Below are 21335 nucleotides of genomic sequence, written 5' to 3' on the forward strand. Positions count from 1 at the left end.
TGGAGCATCTCTCTTATGAGGAAAGGCTGAGAGAGCTGGGCCTGTTTAGCCTAGAGAAGAGAAGGCTGAGAGGAGATCTTATCAATTTGTACAAGACTCTGAAGGGAGGGTGTGGAGAGGATGGGACCAGACTCTCCTCAGTGGTGCCCAGCGACAGGACGCGAGGCAATGGGCACAAACTGAAACACAGGCAGTTCCATCTGAACATGAGGAAAAACTTTTTCACTGTGAGGGTGACAGAGCCCTGGAGCAGGTTGCCCAGAGAGGTTGTGGAGTCTCCTTCTCTGGAGATATTCAAAACCCACCTGGACGCGATCCTGTGCAATGTGCTCTAGGTGACCCTGCTTGAGCAGGGGGGTTGGGCTAGATGATCTCCAGAGGTCCCTTCCAACCTCAGTGATTCTGTGATACTGTATATAAGTCAGTCATGGGTTGAGAGCATGTGTCTAGGCCTGTGAAAGGCTGGGAAATGCTCCTGGGTCCCACAGGTAAGCTATACCTTATCTGTTGCCTGCTAATTCTACTGAAATCATTCCTGGCTTTTAAAAGAAAAAGCCCAGGAAAAGGCTGATATCTTTCTTTTGCTGTATGAAAGTCACATTTCTCATTAAGAGAAGTTCAAAAACGTTTAGAGAAAGGTCACTTGGTAATAATGCTGAAGGGCTTGTCTCCATGTTTTAAGAATGTTCTTTTTGGAAGTTCTCTCGGGATTAGGCAGAGATCCGAGAAAAACTTCAGTCTTAAGCGTTGAAAGTGGTAATAAGGCACCTACTTCACTTGTCTGAAATTAGTCCCAGATGGCAGCCTTTTTCCCAGTCCACTGGGATAATTATAAGTATAATGGAGGGGTGATCAGGGCATTAGAGGGATCACCGTGTTTAGTTTCATCATAACAAAAAAAATGCAATGGTCTTAGAGTTGGGCAGCTCATGGAAGGGAAAGAACTAGAAAAATTTGAAAATAAAACAATACAGTGTTAAAAGCACATGACATGTAAAAAAAAAATGTTTTACCAAAAAATAAATCCCTCAAACTTCCATTCTCTGAGACTTATTAGATGAAATTGAATTGCATTGGAGTCTGCACCCTAATTATCCTACAGTAAATTTAATGTTAGTAACCAGGACTGAAACTAACCATCTGGTTCATTTTGCCCAGTGCTTTGCTATCACAGGCAATCATGTTGGATTAAATGGAAATATATTCCACTTAATAAACCGATTGAGCATCACTTTGAGACTGACCACAGAGTTGTTCCCCTCTCGGTTCTGGAGAGAGGCTGCCCTACAACCTCATTACTCTGTAAAAGCAGCCTTCTAATTTCCAATTTCTATTCATGAAAAATTTGATTTCTCTTGTTCCTAAACCAAACATAGTCTCTTGGCTTATAGCACTCACCCTCTCCATGATCTACACTCCTCCACTTAATTCCTTGTAGCCCTTCTTTGCACCTATTAAAGTTGAATTTCATCTATCATGAGCAAGGGTGACCCAAATGGCAGAGTATTACTGTGTTTATGTCTAGACATCAGTAGCCGGTGATAGAGACAAGAAAATCACAACCTGATGTCTGATACAACCTTTTATTCAAACTATTTATAGCAATCACATTTATTTCATACTATTATTCTGAAGTGAAAATACTCAGTTTCAGATTTGACTGTAGTGTATTTAATGCAGAAGTAAATAATTCAGTTGGTATTTCTAAAACTATAATTAGTTGATGAGTCAGAGCAGAATTTAATTTTCCTAAATGTTAAGGCTGGAAGGATGGGATTATTGTGATCAGAGAGTCTGATCTGTGCCTATGTCATGTCTTAGGATTCTGTCCTCTAATTCTTGCATCAGTTTGTAATTAAGCTAGAACCCTATTTGGACAAGATTGAAAAAAGGGCCCAAACCACATTCTTGCAACTTGCTGAATGTTATATCACGCAGCAAAAATGAAAGGTACACCCCACAGCCATGGCTACTTCTGGCAATTCATCATTTTGATTTTAAAAATCAAAGTCAATTGACATTTACTAATAGGCTGATTTCTAATAGCTCAGTGCACATTTTTAGAGCAACGTGCATAACTGTGGACCACAATTTTTTTTTTTTTTTTGGTGGTGCAACCTAATGCTATCTATGGGAATCTAAATCTTACTAAGAGCCTGTATCAGCCATGTGAGAATAGAAAAGGAAGCAGCTGGGATAAAATGAAAAGGCATAAACTAATCAAACTCCAATAAAAGCTGCCATGACAGGAGAGACTGAAAAACAAAAATGAATGCCACATAGATCAAAAGATCAATATTTTATTGACTGGAAAACAGAGTGCTATATACTTGTTGGTCAGTCATTATCCATATTGATTTTATGCCACTGCAGTTCAGCTCTGCCTTAGCTATTCTCACATGTTCTTTCTTTTTTTCCCCACTTTTCTACTTAATGCAATGGCTGTCTATTACAAATAAAGCCTACTCAATTCTGCAAAATAACTCTATGCACTTACGATCAGAGTCTAAAAGAGACTGTATGATTTGAAGACATGCAAGATTAGTACTGAAATAGTGCTGAGTGGCACAGAATCTGTACCATCCACAGCGGCTTAATACAAGTGTAACAAGCATGGAGGAAGGAAGAGGAAAAAAATGCTGGTAACTAACTCTGCTCTAGATGAACTTTAGTAATAGCTCTTGAGCTCCAAAGCTCAGCAAGCAGATATAATCCTCTCAAAGCCAACTGCCTGGAAACTAACACCTTGTACTACTATCACAAGTGAGGACTGCCTAGCTTGCAGTGACAATATTACAAATTCATGACATAATACTGGCAAATGCATATGGCACATGATAAAATGAGTCAAGTATTGGTTCTAAAGAGCTTATAGCCTGCTATAGTTAAGCACATATTTATGAGAAAGGCAATAAAGTGTGAGTCAAAGACATAACAGTGTGGAAATGGTAAGGTCATCAACAGTGGCTTGGTTGCTGGCAAATGGGTTTTGAGGGGAGGAAAGGTACAAGGTTAAAGGGACAAGGGTGAGTCCTCTCTTGCCTCTACTTATAAGAAAGTGTATTTTAGCAGGTATTGAAGGTCTAGTGAAGACTATGGAGATGGAGTCTTAAGGCATATTAGCTGAGGGAAACTGTACATTAGCACTATCCAATCTCGGGTGATCCTCACCTCTCACAGTAGATCAAAGTATGGGTTTATGTATTTTCTTTGAGGCATAACTGTTTTAGAATGTAAAATTAAGTACAGCCAACCAATTTTGGGAAAGGACCTGTCATTCAGTCTTTTGGATGACTAGAACCATGGGAAACAATTTTTTCTGAGGAGTAATCTTAGTAATGAGAGGAAAATGACCTTTTATCCCTTCATCTAGTCCTGGAATGAACTTCCTCTGACATGGAAGAAATCCTGTGATGTCCTGTTGTGTACCGGTATCCCCTCCTCCTGCCTTCTGCTCATACTGGGAGAAGTGCTTTGCCAGCAGCTTCCTTGTCTGAAGTTTGGAAGGAGATGAGGCATTGTTCTGATAAATACTGTGGTCCAATTGGAAAACCCATGTGCCTGGCTTTCCACACCAAATTCTGCATCAGTGGAGCAGTGCTCATGCTTCATCATCAGTCATATACCATATAGACTTTTTATATTCCTCCTTAGTTCATGGAGGATGAAATGTAAATTAAGCTTCTAACAGCAGAGTGCAGTGTGTTACAAGGAGAAGCATACTGCAGTTAGATTTTAAAATATTTACTAATCATTTCTGAATTGTTTTCTTAGTATGGAGCTGTTTAGGTTTTTTTATAAGCAGCTGAGAACTATGATAGAATTAAACTGCTGTTCGAAAGTTACTTGAATGACTAAATAACTATTATGCATTTTAGCTGATTTTCTTACTGCATGGTAATGAAGTACATGGTTATAGAGTGAGAATAAGATATCTGTATAGCTCTCTATAGAACTATGTAGCAGAGCCACATTTGTGACAAAGGATATCATCCTGCTGAGTGAGGAATCCTAAGCCCACCAGCGAGACAGAGCATTTTGCACAGTTAAAACATTCCCCGTGCCACTGGCGCTCTTCAAATGAGATAAATTTGGCACCTCCGAGAGCTGAAAGAGAAATGAGAAAGAAGATGTGAATCCAATATTTCTGGATGTGGTTCAGAAAAGAAAAAGACTGTTTTCTAATGCATGATCATGTTGGTATTCATATAGCAAGCAAATGAACAAACAAAAATCCATAGGTTAAAATATTTTTTGTTTATCAGCAGAGTAGAAAAAAAGTTAAAATTTAAGCTAGTGAGAAATATTTTAAGTAAAGCCACAAGTCATTTGCCTCTTTTCATATCCCATTATGAACTCTGAACAGAGCAGGTTTATCAGAATGCTCATTAAGGTTTGCAGATCTTCCCAACAAACTCTCATGAAAGTCATTTGCAATGTGTAGATGCATATAGTTTCTATACAGCACTGAGTGAAATTTAATTATTTCAACTAAGTTTATTCAAGGTGGGGGATTTGGAAAATTACCAGATTATGGAATTCCTAGCATGAGTATCTGAAATAAAGCATTGCTTTTTTATATATTTTAGTAAAATTATACCAATTTGATTGGGCATTCATCATTATCTTGTCAAACTCTCTAATTTGATATAGGTGCCTTACCAACAGACAGTTAATCAAATTCACCTCCAGTCTTATCATTTTTGTATTTAAAAACAGAGCCAAACCAACTACAGGTACAAGAGGGGCTTGTGTTCACTGTCCAGGGAGAAGCCAAGAAACGCCTTCTCTTATATTCTTAGGGATGATTTTTAATGTCATCTGAAGGTCTTCCCCTTTAAGACTGTACAAGACACTAAAATACATCATGGCAAAACTCCTTTCAGTACATAAAATAATTCTCAGTAGGAAGGAGACCCATGTGATCAGTGTGCCCTAGAAATGCATGTTCCATGTAACAGGGGATCTCTCTAATAGTTAACTCCTTCACTTCATAGAGTTAACTTCCTTCATTATGAGGGAACTATTTTTCAGGCTGTTTTCTGAAGTAAAGACCTGATTTGACAGAAGACTGAAGACAGCTCAGTGTCTGGTCCATTCTAAAAGGTAAGACTCACCTGTAATGGGTTTCTTGCAAGCAGCGCACTTCTTTGCGTATAATTTGCCAAAACAATCTTCACAGTATGGATACTCATCTTTGGAAATAAACCTTTGTCCAGACAGCTGAGTTTTACATCCAGCACACAAAAAACATTCTTTATGCCAAGGCTGGTGATGGTAGGTCATTCCCCCGGAAGTTATCACCTAATGCATTAACAAAAAGCAAACCGCAATGAAACAAAGGCACGAATCATGAGCTATTCAACCTGTCATTGTTTCAGCAGTTCAGGTAGCTATTAAACTTCAGCCTGAATGAAGGATTATTTAGGCTTTCTTAAATCCTTCTTGTTTTTTCTTTTCCGATGCGCACAAAAAAAAGAGGAGGAGTCTGGTCATCTCAATTTTCTTCATCTGGAATATCAACTTTGGCTAACTCCAGCTGAGCTGTACACACCACTGTCTTGTTATTCTTGATTTTCCATCACAAAACAACCTCACTATTTGTGGTAAACAGATTAGCTTGTTATGAAATTCTTCTATTACACGCGTGCAGGAAGGCTTAGCATCAGGCATACTCTCAGAAGAACAATTCTCAGTGATGGACAGTGGATGATAGAATTGATGTTGAGATTATGGCTGATCTCATATTGGAATTGGCAAATTGCTGGAAACTGAAACTGATTCCTATTTTAAGAATGAGGAAAGAGCCGGTAGAGAAGCTGAAGTGAAACAGGAAAGAGATCTCTGCTGTCAGAAGAAGAAAAGATATTTATCAATGATGTCATCAAAGTTCTCATTCCCTGCAGCTCACACAGAGCTCTCCACTGGTTATTTCTGAAGAATGAAATTTCCAATTGCTCTATGGCATCTGTATGTGTGGTGAAAAGTAGGTTTCACAGAGCTTGTGAGAGATTGCATAGAGAAGTTTATCTGTAAATAAAGATGAGCTGTAACGTGGTGTTTCCCCTGTCAAGTCATGTATGACAGCATATGAATGAATACATAGTTGGAATAGGAGGAGATAAAGTTGGAGAAACTTGTATAAGTAAAAATAAAGGAACTGTAGAGTTTCCTTGGGAAATGCAGTTTCAAAGAAATAAAGAATGAACAATACTGGATGATGTCAGCCAACAAAAAACTTAAATGGTTCCAAATCTCCTTGGTATTCCAGTATTGGGCTACTTCTAACTCTTATTTGCCTTTACAATAACATCTCAAAATCTGAAATGTTCTTTCTCTGGCACCAAATTCAAGACTCCAGTTTAGCAATTTAATCTCTTCAGGTTCAGTTCTTATTTATGGGAACTGATGAAAGTTTACGTAGCAAAATTGTTTCTATTTGTTAAAACTATTTGCAGCCCTAGAATTTTTAAGAAGCAAATCCTGATTATTTCACATAAATGTTGCTGACCTCATTTCCTCTAATAAATATAGAGCAGAATGACTACATTTGTCATGTGATCATTTAGTCCAAACTGAAGACTAGATGTAGAGATACAGGAATATTTAGAGGTACTTTCTAAAGGCTAATTATTGAGGGAAAAAATAATCAATAGATTTTGCTTAAATTAAAAGCTTTTGTTAAAGGTAGAGGTTTACAGCTAAATATTAAGTAATTTTAGAAATTATAAATTATTTTATGAAGTGAAAAAAAATCACGTTTGCCTCCAAAATGATAGCAGTACTAAAGAATAAGTGAAATTATGCCATAGACAGCAGCTTAAAACATCTTCCTAAACTAGAATAGTGTGTTGCTTTGAGAGTTTTCATCAATCAGAGGCAGTTTTAAATCGTGAGAAATCAAGGGAGGTCTGAATTGATTTGTCTGTATAAGTGGGGAAAAAAAGAAAATACATATGAAATCCAATTTTCTGGTACCCACAGGAGAAGCATCATATATTGAAACAGTGGGACACTATTTGACTTTTATTATCACAACTGAATATTACTTAATCTGATTATTGCCTGATACATTTCAAGAACAAAACAGGTAAGAATGTGAATGCTTTCCTCCACTTAGGTAGTTTGATTGTGCATGCAAATATATCTGATTGATAAATGCAAAGTAGATGTTTATCTGAGCAGATAAACTGTTACCTGGACAGATGGCTTTTTCACAACCTACAAGTGTAAAATTTAACCTCTGTTAAAAATTGTAATCAATAATAAAAGAATCCTAAAGTATTTGTTTTGATCAATGAATTTATTTCAAATATAATCAGTCTTATATCAATATTAATTAGAAGGGGACAGTAAACACTGCCACTCTTAGCTTTTGGTGTCCAACATAGATGTCAAAAGGAAAGCTGCCCGTCCTGCTCGTACTGTTAGTTCACCAGGCAATTTAGATGATCCACCCCCACTTCACAAGCAATATTGCCTAGTTAGGAAGAACAGGCATCTATGTTAGGTATCTAAAGTTAGATAGTGTGACTTTCCCTCATTGTATCCAGTCCTCAGTGTCAGCAAACCTACCATTTTGATCTAGCTTTGCTCTCAGAAAAAGGGTTGCTGGCTTCCATAAAGGTAGGTATTAGTTACAAATACAACACTCTTACCAACAGACCTGGACTCTCAGATTTTACAGATATCCCAGATAACTGAACAAGCGACATCTCCAGCTTTAGCCGTACGACTTGGGGGTCAGACTGGGGAGTTTACATTCCCCACATCCTCCCAGGTGCTCTCTCAAACATTTTGAGAGCTCCGTTGACAAAAAAAGAGACTACAGCCTTCTAATTTAAGCATCTACATTAAATACTTTAACAAGTATTCATACTACCTGTTTTAGAGAGATTAAGATATGTCCAGGCACTCCTGTGAAGCAGCTATCAGCAATTATGAATAGATACTATAAATTTAGGCAATAAGTGAGTTCTGTTGATTTCAAGATCATTTTCTCCTGCTCCTTACCTGCTTTTAGAAAAACATTTTAAGCCACTAAAAATATTGTATATTGACAAAAAGAAAGTTAACAGTAAAATAAGTCACAAACAACAAACAAAAAATAAGTTAATTATGCTCTTACTTAGTTAAAGCTTGTTAAGGATACAGTCTGAACTTTTATTCAGCTTTCTGACCTGTCCTCATAAGCTCTAACATGCAATTTCATGTTTATCTATGGCCTTTTTACAGACTATCCAAAAAGAATGAATTGAAGAATTCATGTGCTCTGTTGATATTCTCTTTGCTCCCTGTTCCTTGATGGAGACCTAGATTTTAAATCTCTAGTTGAGCATGGAAGTATGGATTTGCAGAGGTTATTTTAAGTATGCATGCTAAAGATTACAGATACAGTCCTCATGGGCACCATTTTTGCTGTTGGGCAACCTGGCTTTGACTTGAATAAAAATAACATGGTAGTACTTTGAAATGCTTTAATTTTTCCATTGTATATTTAATTACCTTTTTGCAAGAGTAGCAATGGTGAGCAAATTGCTTCTCAAAACAGGGAACACAGTAATTCTTGTTGTCTTTGGTGATCAACGGTTTTGTTCCCAACAGTTGCCGGCAATACTGGCAAACAAAACAGGATTCATGCCAGGAGCTCCCTTTAAATTCCATTTTACGAGAACCTGCAGAAACCAAGCAAACAACGCCCTCAAATACAGCCTTGTAATGTGTTTTATAAGGTGAGAAGACTCTTGTTTTTAATCTTCTATCTCACTATTAGTTGTATTAAACAAGAAAGCACTTAATAGAGTTTCTAAGCATGTGCTTAACTGCAAGAACACATGTAGTGCTGTATGTTCATCTGGAAAAAGCCATGCTGATTTGCCTAAGCTGTGATTTTAGAATACTTAATTATAAAAATGTTTTAGGATAACTTCTCTATGATATGCTTCAGTGGCCCAGAGTTTCTCTCAGGCCAGTCAACCCAGTGATAATGTTCAGGTACACAGCACCTAAATTAAGGATGAATTTACTTAGATGTTTAGTACATCTATTAATCTCCTGTCTCTTGCCTTCCTTAAACTAAGTCTCATTCATCTATAAATACATTATTTATCTTATTCATCTTAAGCTGGCAATGTGTTTTTTTTTTTTTAAGTAATTATCTTCTGTGATAAAGCAGACTATGCTGCCTCTTCTTACAGTTCATCATTTCCATTCTAGATGAACAGTTCTTTTTTATCCTATTCAACTGGATGTTTTGTTCCATTGTAAAGTTAGATGCGATCTCAAAAGAATGTCACTTACTTAAATGTCTGCTAGAGGAGGTTCAGAGCTCTTTACTTTGTATACAGGTGCACCGTGCACTTTAACGGAAATGTGTACTTATAAGATATATGCACGTATGTCTGAGAATGATTCTTTCAGTGACGCTCACTGCAGCTTCCTCCCCCTTTGGTAGCATCAGACTGCAGAGGAAGGAGACAGGTGCTATACAATCCTTTCCATAGGAAAAAGAGAATTGTTGATACAACTGATTGATCGACCCAGAAACACCTGCTTCCTGGACTGTGGGGTTAGAGGAGGTTAGGGGACAGCAATGCAAAAACCACTGTCTTCTGATGTTATTCTGGTCACATCTAGTAAGGCACATCTATTAGATAACATTGCTTTAACTATATCAAAACTAAGCAGTATATCACACCTGAACTGAACACAACGATATTGCAACAACATTTGTCTATGCTGACAATAAAAAGGAAATAAACTGTAAATAAACTGTGCAGACCAAACCTTATTGTTTGGCACGAAGATCTACTGAAAAATAAACTTCCTATGTTGTTGCTGCATTTACTGATGTCCTTGGCTAGAGGTTCCCAAATGATTATGAGGCCATGACAGATAGTTTGCAGCTGGTATTTGGAACTATACTCAAGCATTTAGTTTATGAATTGGTTAGCTCCTTAAGGGTATGCTGGTGATCTGTAAAAAAGTTTAAGCACAGACTAGTTCACTGTTCCAAGTGTCTGGGACTCACTTGCCTAGACCAGCGACTTCATTTTGCGCATTTGGCTGCTGTAGCTTCCCTTAGACGGCTCTGAAGAGGCAGCTTTTATGCAATCTCTTTGCTGCATTACTGATGTGGAAACAATGAAAGTGCTAGAGGATGTCCTGAACAGACATGATCAAAAGCTGAGAAGCAGTTTAGTGAAAAGTGTGGAATTTTCAAAAAGTTGCTTATGGCAGGAAATAATCCTATATCATAAACACATCTGTACATGCGTTCTTTTTAGCAAAAATGTTGATAATGATTTGAACACAGAATGTCATGCTTTGACAATTTAAGCAAAAAATATTTCTGAGTGAAAGAAATGTTTTATAAAAACTGTGAGCCAGGTCTGATATTCAAAATGTGGACAACGTGACAGACAAAATGCAGATGTCTTGTCTAGTCTGGCGCTCCCACTAAAGATAGCTCTGTTTGCCTACCTACACTGACAGTGGGATATGCTTCCTAAAAACTGCAAGCAGAATCAAGAATTCAACATGAGCATTTCTGATGTTTTTTTTAAACTCTAAATATTCTTTGTAAAGATTTATAAGCCTCATCAGTGCTGGACCAGAGATATCTGTCTTCCCTCCACTTACTGCTAGGAGGGTATTTAAGTAGTCCATTTACTGTCTGAAGGAGAAGTAGTCACCTGAAAGCTGCTCTGAATGTCAGGGACTTTGTAGCTTGGTTATTCAAGGATGAGCTTTTAATTAAAAGTATAACTTCATTTTTCACTAAAGGGTCCCTGGTGTCTTACCTGGCATAATGGTCTTCTGGCAGTGGAAACACTTAGATGAGTACTCATCCGAGTAGCATTCAGTACACAGCAAGAGCTCATTCTTGGCAGCGAACGGCTTCTCCACCAGAGAGCAATTGCATTTGGCACACTTGAAGCAAGCCTCATGCCAGTGGCGGCCTTTGTAGGCCAAGTCCTTGGAAAAAAAGGGCATTAGTGAGGGCATTTCTTTACAGTGTTCTTTCCCCCCAGCTCCTCCTAGAGAAAAAGTGCAAAATGAAGAGCACTTGAATAGCAACTGGAGCATTTACATGTGTATCTGGCAGAAAGCACGGGCAAAGGTAAGTACTCAAAGTCACAGTGTCAGGATATTTTGTAGATCTCTTGTATAGACCATTAAGACCTGCTTTGGCACAGGCAACTCTTTTTGTATTTAACATCAGAGATGATAAGTTTTTATTGTAAGAAACATTTTATATTTCAAAGTTGGCTTTCAAGAGGAAAAAATAGTTAACCTTTTTTAATGTGCACAGACCACCTGACAAGAAGTGCATACTCCATAGACTTCTAAACAGAACTTCATGTACTTTTTAACATCACTACTTTTTCTTCCAGTTGACACTATAGAAGACTAAAGGAAGGTCATATTATTGCAGAGAACAAGCATTTAAAACCTCATTATTTGAGAAAGAAATGATTCTTATGAAGATTATTAAAAAAAAACATTGCTTTTGTTTACACCTAATATAACTCCCCATAAAAAGTTGGCCGGAAGCTGTTTGTTTAAGACTCAGCAGGCTTAAGGGCCAAGAAAGCTAACAGTGTATGTATGAGACCTCCACTAAGAATTCAAAAAAAGAGCAAATAGCAGATTTTATTTTTCCAAGGTTAAAAAAACAGGGGAAAAATGCACATCACCACTGCCACCACCAAAAAAAAAAAAAAAAAACCCTTAAAAATAAACCAGACTCTTCCAGGTCTTCTTTATAAATAAGGAACGAAGCACAAAAGGGCACAAATCCAATCTAATTTTTCTCCTTTGTCAATACCCCTCCCTTTAAAGTACTGAAACAAGAAGTGAAATACATACCAGGCTGCATTTTAGGAGGTGCTGAGCACTTACCACTTTTGTTTGCTTTAGTTAGTACCTTTTAAAAAACAGGCTATCACCACAGAGCAGCCTGAGGCAAAAGAAAGGGGAGGAAGAGAGCAAAGCTCTAGCACCCTGGTACTGGAAGGGATGACCACTGATGGATCTCTGGGCCGTTTTTCTAGCTGACCCTGGCCTGTTGCACACCTTTTATGTTACTCCTGCAGTATTTTTGTCCCAATTTTTCCTTCCATTCAGTTCAAAGACTTGATTTTTTATTAATGATTGCTGTTCCTACCATTTAATTTTAAATTTTAGAAGTGGAATTAGTCAACTCAAGGCTTATGTTCTCCAGATGACCCTGTCTGGGGCTACCTACACAAGTTTACCATGGAAATGGCTGGTCAGAGTTTGAGGACAATTTACATCCAAATCAGCATTTTGCTTTGAAGATTCCTTTACAGCCCTGAGCTGTGCTCACAGCATGTCCTTTGAGCACCATGAGGTGCGTTGGCTGGAGAGACTTCCTGAGAGGCTTATTTTAATAACTTTATGACCTTTTATTCCAAATGAACATAGGCAAAGCAAGCATGGGGAGAAGGTACATACTGAACTCAGTAAAATAAAAGTGTTTGTACAGTATTCATCTGAACCTAAAATTTAAAGTCAAATGTACAGGCTGTAAATTGAACTAAACGGTGGGGGAAACCCTGACAAAAAGCACAGAGGAACTCTCATTAATATTTAATGTTTTTAAAAAAGGGGAGAAGTGAAAGGAAAGCAAAGCCCAGAAAGACCGCCACTAACATGTCACCTATGAGACAAGCAAGGTAAGCAAGGAATTAAATTAAAATTAAAATTAAAATCTATCCAAAAGATAGAAGGTATAACATAAAATAATTATAAATATGGTTTCTTTTCAGCTTGTCTTCTGTATGTGAATACCTGCAGTAGAAGTAAATTATACAATATAGTTAAAATCATTTTCAGTGGACATTTCTCAATTTCTAAAGTTTCATTCAACCTAATCCACTGAATTACCAACAGAGAAGCAAAAAGAAAAGTTACAACTATGCAGGACAGTAAAGAGAAAATTAAACAAATCAAAACTTTCTATAATTTCTTTTCTGCTGTTGCAAGAACCACCCTCCAAAGGAAAAAAAAACAAAAAAACAAAAAACCCCCCAAAAAGCAGGATGGCAATGTAAAGAAGGGGTTAGAATCCCTCTGCTCAGTGAAACATATCACTCCACACCTGCAGCTGGGGAACAACCAGAGACCGCAGATATATTGTCTATTTAGGACCTAATCACCACACATCAGTTTTCAATGGCAGGTATTCAGGGGGATCCACAGTATGTGCTTGCCCTCCAGGGAAGCTGTGCAGTGCAGCCACTGGAAATGGCAAGTGCTAGCGGAGAGGGGAATGATACCTTGGCACTTCAGAAATATCTAACTACCTAACTCTGGGCCACAGGGAGGTGCTTATTTCCACTCATGATTTTCACCAGGAAATCCTTTCTTGAGATCCAGTGCTAAGACAAGCCTTCTGTATGATAAAGAGGGTAAAAAAGAATACGGATTCCAATTTACCTCTCCACAAGGTGTGGTGTTTCTAACCTTGAATCTGGACCTATCTGACCTTGAATCCAGATCTCCCATATCCAAATGCATGTCCTCAACACAGGACAGATCAGTCTGTTTCCTTGGCTTTCACTCAAGAACATTTAACTACATTAAAGTGCAGAGGACAGCGCACAGAGAGACAGAAGGAGAGTCAATTCAGAGCCCCCTCAGGCCTAGCAGTTAGGGTATCGAACATGTGAACGAGTAGGAATACTTGGTTGAACTTAGGTAAAACATTCAAGCGTGGATTTTCCGTAGGCCAGAAAATTCCTCTAACCCATAGGTTTTTTAATATAATGGGGGACATAACAGGCAGACTTCAAAAACACATCCATGTACGTCACTGAATGAAATTCAAAGAATATAACAAGCTTAATGAAAACTTTCTGATCTAGCAATTGGGAGATGGGAGATGTGTTGAAGTAGACTTACTTATTAAAGTACACTTAGAGAATCCAGGGGCCCCTGAGGCAAATAAGCGTAGGAAATACGTTGTGTGGGAATCGTGCCAGGGCTTGAATGTAAGCCACTGATCTCTGACAATCACAGGATTTAGGTAAATCCTAATTTCTCTGTATTCTCAAGCAGATTAGTATGTAATAAATGCCAAATACTGGAAGCATGTGCTTGAAGTCCTCTGTCTCACACCTGACCAGGTATATAAACCTTGATAAGTGCCATTTCCCACCAGAAATACTTAGAAGTACTATGGATATGAATTAAATAATTCTAGTTTTTCCATGGTGTATCAGCAGCCCTGCTACATCTCAAGCATTGTGCGGTCTTTGCAGCTAGGAAGTAAGTGGAGGTGAAGGATGGAATCCAGCATGTAAACCAAAACTGCTATATGGTTCTCACCCTATATTTGTGTTTATCAGGTGCACGTAAGTGTAGATTTCCCTAGTGTTTGGCCCTGAGCTTTCCTGTCTCAAGTCAGCACTGAATGTTCCTCCCTGCTGTGCATGGGTGCACAACAGCGCAATGGCTGTGCTTGGGTCTCTTCACCAGCACAGGGATATGCGGAGGACCTGATACAGAACCTGTCATTAAAGAGATAGATAGGATTTGTCTGTAATTTAACAAGCAGCAGCAAGACAAAGCTACATCCTTACCTTGGAATCACACTCAATAGGTTGCTTGCACTCTTCACAGGAGTTGGCAAATAAGCTGTCGTAACATGTAACACAATAAGCATTTTCCTCTCTTAATGCATATTTCCTTCCACAAAGAGACTGCAGGCAGTAATGACAGTCTGTGTGATTACTAGTCATTCTGGTGGGGTTCTACCTGTGATCTGGAAAAATGGAAAAATCATGTAATTCAGTGGATGACAATTTCCTTGCCCAAATAATAAAAAAATGTTGCTTTACCGATTAAAGTTAGAACAGGTGTTTCTTGATATTTGCAGAACACCGAATTTTTAATGCAGGGCTGTTCCATAATGAAATGGTAGTCTTAACACACAGTGGTAGTCTTTAACATCTAATATATAATATATATATAATGGTAGTCCTTAACAATGGTAGTAGGATTTATGATAGTATAGCATATAATGAGTAGTCTTAAACAACATATACTATGTATTGTGTTAACTACATAATGGGGAGCAAGAAGGTTGCTTAATTACATAATGGGGAGTAAGAAGGTTGCTTCAGCTTAGTCCAGTGGTACTTACACTGAGAGTTTGGTACCTGAAAACGAAGTTGTCTTCACATTCTCTATGCACGAGTTACTGAAATATATCAGTGTGAGCATTATGTACTGGACTGTGAGGAAAAGCTTATCCAGAAGTCAGGGAATGGAGATTATAGTGGACATATAATGTCCATATAATGGACATTAAAAATCAAAGAGTAGAAATGAAAGGACAAAGAGAAGTGTCAAGCACTTTTTAGTGGGTTCCTGGCTTTCCCTTGCCATTCCTGTCTTTCTACTCATTCCTTCCTTTTCAAAAAACCCCCACCTCTACCTGAATAAACTGGAGGAAGACAAGGGACTCCAAGTTACATAGTTGGCTTTTGCATGATAATCTCAGTTGTAGCGCTAACATTTGGTGGCAATGTAAAGTGATGCAAACAGTCCTGGATAGTGGAAGAGCAAAATGTAAAGAGAAATAAACTTAAAAAATCCAAACTCAAAGCAATTTTCCCTTTTGTTGTCACTGCAAAAGATGATTGCTTTTTTGCCAGGTTCCATCTTGGCAGTGCCAAAATACTGCGAGAGAGATGATATTTCTGTGCAGGAAATACCACAAATCTATTGAGAGCCAATTGTATGTTTCCCATCCTTCATTTTTCCAGGCTAAAGAGGCTTGGATAAGCATCCAAACTTCAGCTGCTTATATGTATGCAATGCTGAACATTTTAAGGACCGTGGAGATGGAGACTTATTTCAGCCTTGCTGTTGCTGGTTCGCTCATCAGTACTTTGCTAAAATTGGGTCTTGGTTCCTGGGAATGGAGGAAGAAGAATCGAGAAAGTTCCCAGTGAAGTGAACCCAGAAACATCTGCTGGACTCATCGGATTGCAATCTTCATTAAAGTCATCAAATTAATCACTGCAATCAGTGCCAGAAATCATAAATTTAGAAGATTTAAGAAAACTGCTGAAGGTCTCTTAAAATATTTACAGATCAGTGCCTGCTCAGCTGAAATCTTTGCACTTTGAAAAATGGTGCAAGTCAGTTTATCTCAACCAGATGCAAAGAATGAGAATAAAGAAGAGAAGCATATGAGGAACAAGGTTTGAGGGAGCACTTATCATAACAGAGCTTACATTTAGCCCATTTAAAAGTACTCACTCAAATACTTATTTTTATACATTAACTGCCTATCGCATAACCACAGGACAATTTTAAAGAGATATTTTGTCTTTTTCTGGGTTTTTACTCTGTGAACCCTAAGATGTAATCCAAAATGATAGTTTAAACTATGGGAAAGAACAATTACTGCAGGTTTCCACTAGCACAAATGCTTAAGGCTAAGAGTTTTTAATCTGTTCCTGGAGCGGTTGTAGTAACACTGTGAAAAAGGGGCAGGTAGAGAGGCTAGGTTGCTTATCTTAGACCAAAAGTAGTGATCATTTGGCACAAGCTATGTAAAACTTTTTATTTCTGTAAATTGAAATTCTTTTGGGTTGAATTGATTTACTATTTTTCTGATTGCCCTAAATCTTTGTGCTAGCCAAGACAGAGTGCAGTAAAGAAGTCAAATAATCTGCAACTCAGATCAGTGGGAAACATGTGCTTGCTTAAAAATATTACAAATGCATTTTATGTCCTATCCTTGGGATAATAGTGCTTGAATCTGGACTTCCATCTCCTCAGTATCAGGGATTTGAATGTGCAAAGAATGAACCCATGTCTAACAAAATGACATCCATGTCTAACAAAATGACATCCATCAGGCTGTATTTTTACATGACGTGACATATAAAAAAGACATGCATAGCGCAGGAATTCAGCGCAGGAGTGCTACACAGTCATCACTAATATCAAGGTTAACTTTTGTTCATTTTCTTCTACAATGAGAAAGCAGTATAAATTGGTGGTTAGGGAGATAGTCAAGAAGGAACGTTTGTGGCTGACTGGGCTCCATATTCAAGGTCATAGGAGAGGCTTGAAACTGGATTTCAGAGGAATTTTCATTCCTCTTTTTGTGGGCATTATAGTTTTAAACAGCCTCTGAGGATAACCCTGATTAGACTACCTTTCTGATTTCCTCCCTGCTGAACCAAGACCTCAGCTTCCCCCAAAAGTTCCGTTGCAGCATAACAGTAGCTACAGAAAAATACTAACAGAGCATGCATGAAGAACTTATTTGTGTATACTTACAGTGGCTTTTTTAGCACAAAGCTCACCAGCAAATAGCTTCAGATGCCTGCAGATGCATCTCTGTTTGTTCATTTTAGTGAATGGCAATAAGCTATTAAGCTATTGAAAAGAAAACTCTGCATTCCCAACATTTTTCTTCAGAAAGTAGTTCACTTTTTTTTTTTTCCCCCCCAGGCCAATCCGTTCCAGAAAGTCTGGGTTATGTGCTCATATGAGACACGCTATTACAATACCCAGCAACTTCGGAATCTTTAATACAGTTCTCCTAAAAACCTATGTGGGAATAAAGTGCTATTACTCCTGTTTTACAGCCAAGAACAGCTGCTGGAGAACTTTAAAAGTGAGGATCCACCGGACCAGGGTCAAGGGTGGGGGGGGACCCTTGAACCTGCTGCTTTAGTAAAGCACTTGGGTTCTACAAGGCTCTTTTTCATAAGAAGTGTTCAGAGTTTGGCCATGATGAAATAAGACCATGTTTGGGTATGAAGCAGAGATGGCATGAAAAAGAATGATTTTTTTCAAATTTCTTGGCAAAGATCTGGGTAATCTTTGTGAACTACTTTTACCGTTAGGCAACACAACAAAATAAGCGAATCACATCTCCCCCAGCACCACTTACCCTTGTCCCAGTAAATAAATAATGTCACGAGCATCGTGCAGTTAAGTAGAATATTTTTCTTGTGCTTTGATCCTAATCTCTGGAGAAATATGTTTACTTTAAGTTTTCTGGAAGCTGGACTTCGTGTTTTGGAGGTCAGTTAGGAAATCTCTGGGGGTCTGATGCTATTAGCTCTCATGGAATGAAACGCTGACTCTGGCATCCCAGCTGCTAGCTTGTGTCCTAGGCAAAGGGAAACACTCAGACTTCTGCATTCCTTGGGAAAAGATTATTTTGTTATCTAAATTGGAGCAAAGGTAAAGTACAGTTGATTTTAATGTGTATAGTAGGCACAGATGTGTGATTCGTAGATGTTAGAGCACTCCAAAGGGTGCAGAGGGATGTTGCCAGGGCTGTGAGGATATTGCACTGATGTCCCTGGGGTCAGATTCGAGAATGCAGCAGTCTCATGGTATAAATTATGAGGCAGATGAAAATAAAGCAACACAGAGCTGTTTTTTCTGCCTGCTGTTCCAGCAGAGCAAGATGAAACACAGCTAACACAAATTAGGAGAGGACTTGCTCTAGAGTCAAATTCTTTCCTGTAAGATGTAAAGTGCTAAAAGGCTTCCAGAGAAGAAAGCTGTAAGAAAATGGTTGTGAAGTCTGTCCAAACCTGACAAATGTGGAACCAACAGGAAACGAATGCTTGTTTTCTCACTGTGCTTAAAAAGCACAGCTGGAATTTTAATATCTCTCTTAATAAATTATCTTGATATTTTCTATAAATGTATGTTGATCGTCTTTAGATTATATAAATATACAAAGCCCAGATAAATTAATTCCACTCAGAATGAATAGACATATATATGTACACAATTATACATATATGCACATGTAAAAATATATCTTTTGGTTTATGGCATTCTCATGGACTATTTCCTGATCTAAATAATCCTGCCATGAACTACCTCATCTTTTTCCTTAAGAACATGTGATAAATGGAACAAGGCTCTCCATTAGACTCTGAAACAGGCATAATGAAAGAAAAATGATGGCAAAATAAATCATTGCAATAACACTGAAGGAGAAGAAAAACAAATCAATCTATTATGAGGGACACACCCCTGTAAGCCACCCCAGGCAGTTGTTTATTTTCAGTTAAGTATGTTTTCTTCTCTGAACATGGTTTTGCTCATTTGCATAAATTTGCTGATTTCCTTTTCCCTATTCTTTTGTTTTTGTGAAAGCTGCTGAACTATTCATCGCCAATACATTTGCAAAATACATTAGCAACGCAAGGTTAGAACTGCATTCTACAGCTAACAGTATCATTATTTTATAAATAAAAATTTCTAAGAATGCTCTGCAAGGAAATTTTTCTCATTTCAGAGATCACAGTTTCTTTTTTTCCTCTGGAGGCCTGCTATCCCCTAGAAATTTGGTATTTTATTGTGACTAGACCTAACAAAGGAGGGGGGGGAAAAAACCAAAAAACACAGGACATTTGAGCATTTGCTGCTTTTTCAAAACACTGGCAATATCCTTGCAAACATTTGGGTGGGTACAGAGCTCTCACTAATAAAGTTCTGTTTTTAAGTAGCCAGGACAGCCATGCTAACTGAGACTGGGCTATAAAAATATGATTTTAACACTTCAAGGTCCAGAAGTGACACCATTTTAGTGGACTGTCTAGGCAAAGCAGCTCATACAAGGGTTGATCTGGTAACTGCACCATACTGCATTGTACTGTGTTTACATACCCTACAACTATGAGTAAAAAGGGAAGCAGCTCTGGCTCAAATAGGGGATTTAGCATCCCAGGAATTCTCTTTCTCCTTAATTGGTATCGCAGTGAGCTTTGCTTACTCCACATAAACTCAAACATTGTTGTCATCATCTAAATTCACTTCCTTTATCCCAGTGCAACATAATTTACTACTTGCTGAGACTTCAAACTGATGAAAATACATGTACTAAGGGTTTGCAGTGGTGCAGATATACAGAAATCTTGCCGCAGACAAGACCTGACTAGCCAAAATGTCCCTCAAACTCTCTTTACTAACTACAGAGTGAGCTGGAATCTCCTGGCCCCATTACTTCTATGGCCATCTAGATTTTTCCTTTAAATTAATCTATACAACTTTCACCAGCAGCATCTAGCTTGTCCACTTGCTACCGAGGTCATACTGAGGGATTTAGCTGGCAATATTTAAATTAATGTATACCTCTCCTAATGAATATTGTGAGTTTTACTATTGAAGCTCAAGAACTACCATCACAGTAAATCCACTGTACAGAGAAATTAGAGGTCAGAAATAAGCATATCACATGTAACAGCTGAAAGCTGTTTTTCAGAAGAAGGAGCCAGAAAAGTTGCTGACTGGGTACAGAATTAAATCCAGATGACTTGCTGGAAATTTTTAAACTAATCAGCATGTGAGAGTCAGGGACTGTAATTGATTATTTAATAAAAATATTACACTGATGCACAGTTTCCAATCAGAATTGACACTCTTATTCTGCACACAAAAAGCTTGGCTGATCATCAGTATTGCTGTTCAGTATTTAAGCATAGATGAACAGTCTGTGGAGTGTTCTGGATCGATTCAGGTCTCTCCCAAACTATTTATTACCCAGAACCATGAACCCTTTTCATCTGTTCTGATTCCTGGGTGCTGTCAATATCTTCAACAGCAGCAGTACAAGAAAAAAATAGGGTTAATGCTAAGACTTAGATCATTGCTTTTATTTTTCTCAAGTCATTCTTACCTGCATCTTTTACCGTTTTTTACATATTCTGGAGCAGCCAGAATATCCTCCTCCTAACATGTTCATTACAGAGCTCATATTACTTTATGATTACTGTCAGATTTATAGAACCAAATGAACCTATGAAATATATCACTCCTGCGCTGGTGTACCTTTTCATGTAAAAACCTATCAGTATTCTCTGTCATATTATATACTTTTAGCTATTTCACAGGTTTGAGGATTACATCTGGCACAAAAGTCCCATGTGAAAAACTACACCTGAATTAGCTGATGAGTTAAATACCTAAAAGACATTTAGGCTGTTTTAAATGGACTAGCTTCAGGTGCCCAAGTTCAAAAACGCATCAGGTCCTGAAAGTGAAGCAGTCATAGGCCTAAGACATGGCTGAGAAATCATTGGTGAATGCCAGGTAGAATTCTGAAGGAATTTAAAGTATTGTCACCAGTGATTTCCCCAGGGGCCGATACTGGGGCCAAGACCATTTAACTTCTTCATCAATGACCTGGATGAAGGACAGAGTGCACCCTCAGCAAGTTTGCTGACGATACAAAACTGGGAGGAGCGGCAGATATCCCAGAGGGCTGTGCTGCCATTCAAAGAGACCTGGACAGGCTGGAGAGGTGGGCAGAGAGG

The 21335-nt window shown here is 38.2% G+C and overlaps 1 protein-coding gene across 1 annotated transcript in view; it reads right to left on the bottom strand.

Annotated features, from left to right (window-relative positions):
• Positions 1-1569: 1569 nt before the first annotated feature.
• The window catches only part of FHL5 (four and a half LIM domains 5), a 29140-nt gene continuing 9374 nt past the window's right edge, over positions 1570-21335 (bottom strand). Inside the window, exons 2-6 of the mRNA XM_013949008.2 lie at positions 14610-14791; positions 10803-10977; positions 8506-8675; positions 5118-5304; positions 1570-4107 (exon numbers count right to left, since the gene is read on the bottom strand). Coding sequence (XP_013804462.1) covers positions 3956-4107; positions 5118-5304; positions 8506-8675; positions 10803-10977; positions 14610-14768 — 843 coding nt within the window. The 5' untranslated portion in view covers positions 14769-14791 and the 3' untranslated portion in view covers positions 1570-3955. The remainder of the gene's footprint in view (positions 4108-5117; positions 5305-8505; positions 8676-10802; positions 10978-14609; positions 14792-21335) is intronic.

The sequence above is a fragment of the Apteryx mantelli genome, chromosome 3 (assembly GCF_036417845.1).
Source record: "Apteryx mantelli isolate bAptMan1 chromosome 3, bAptMan1.hap1, whole genome shotgun sequence".
NCBI classification, from domain to species: Eukaryota; Metazoa; Chordata; class Aves; order Apterygiformes; family Apterygidae; genus Apteryx; species Apteryx mantelli.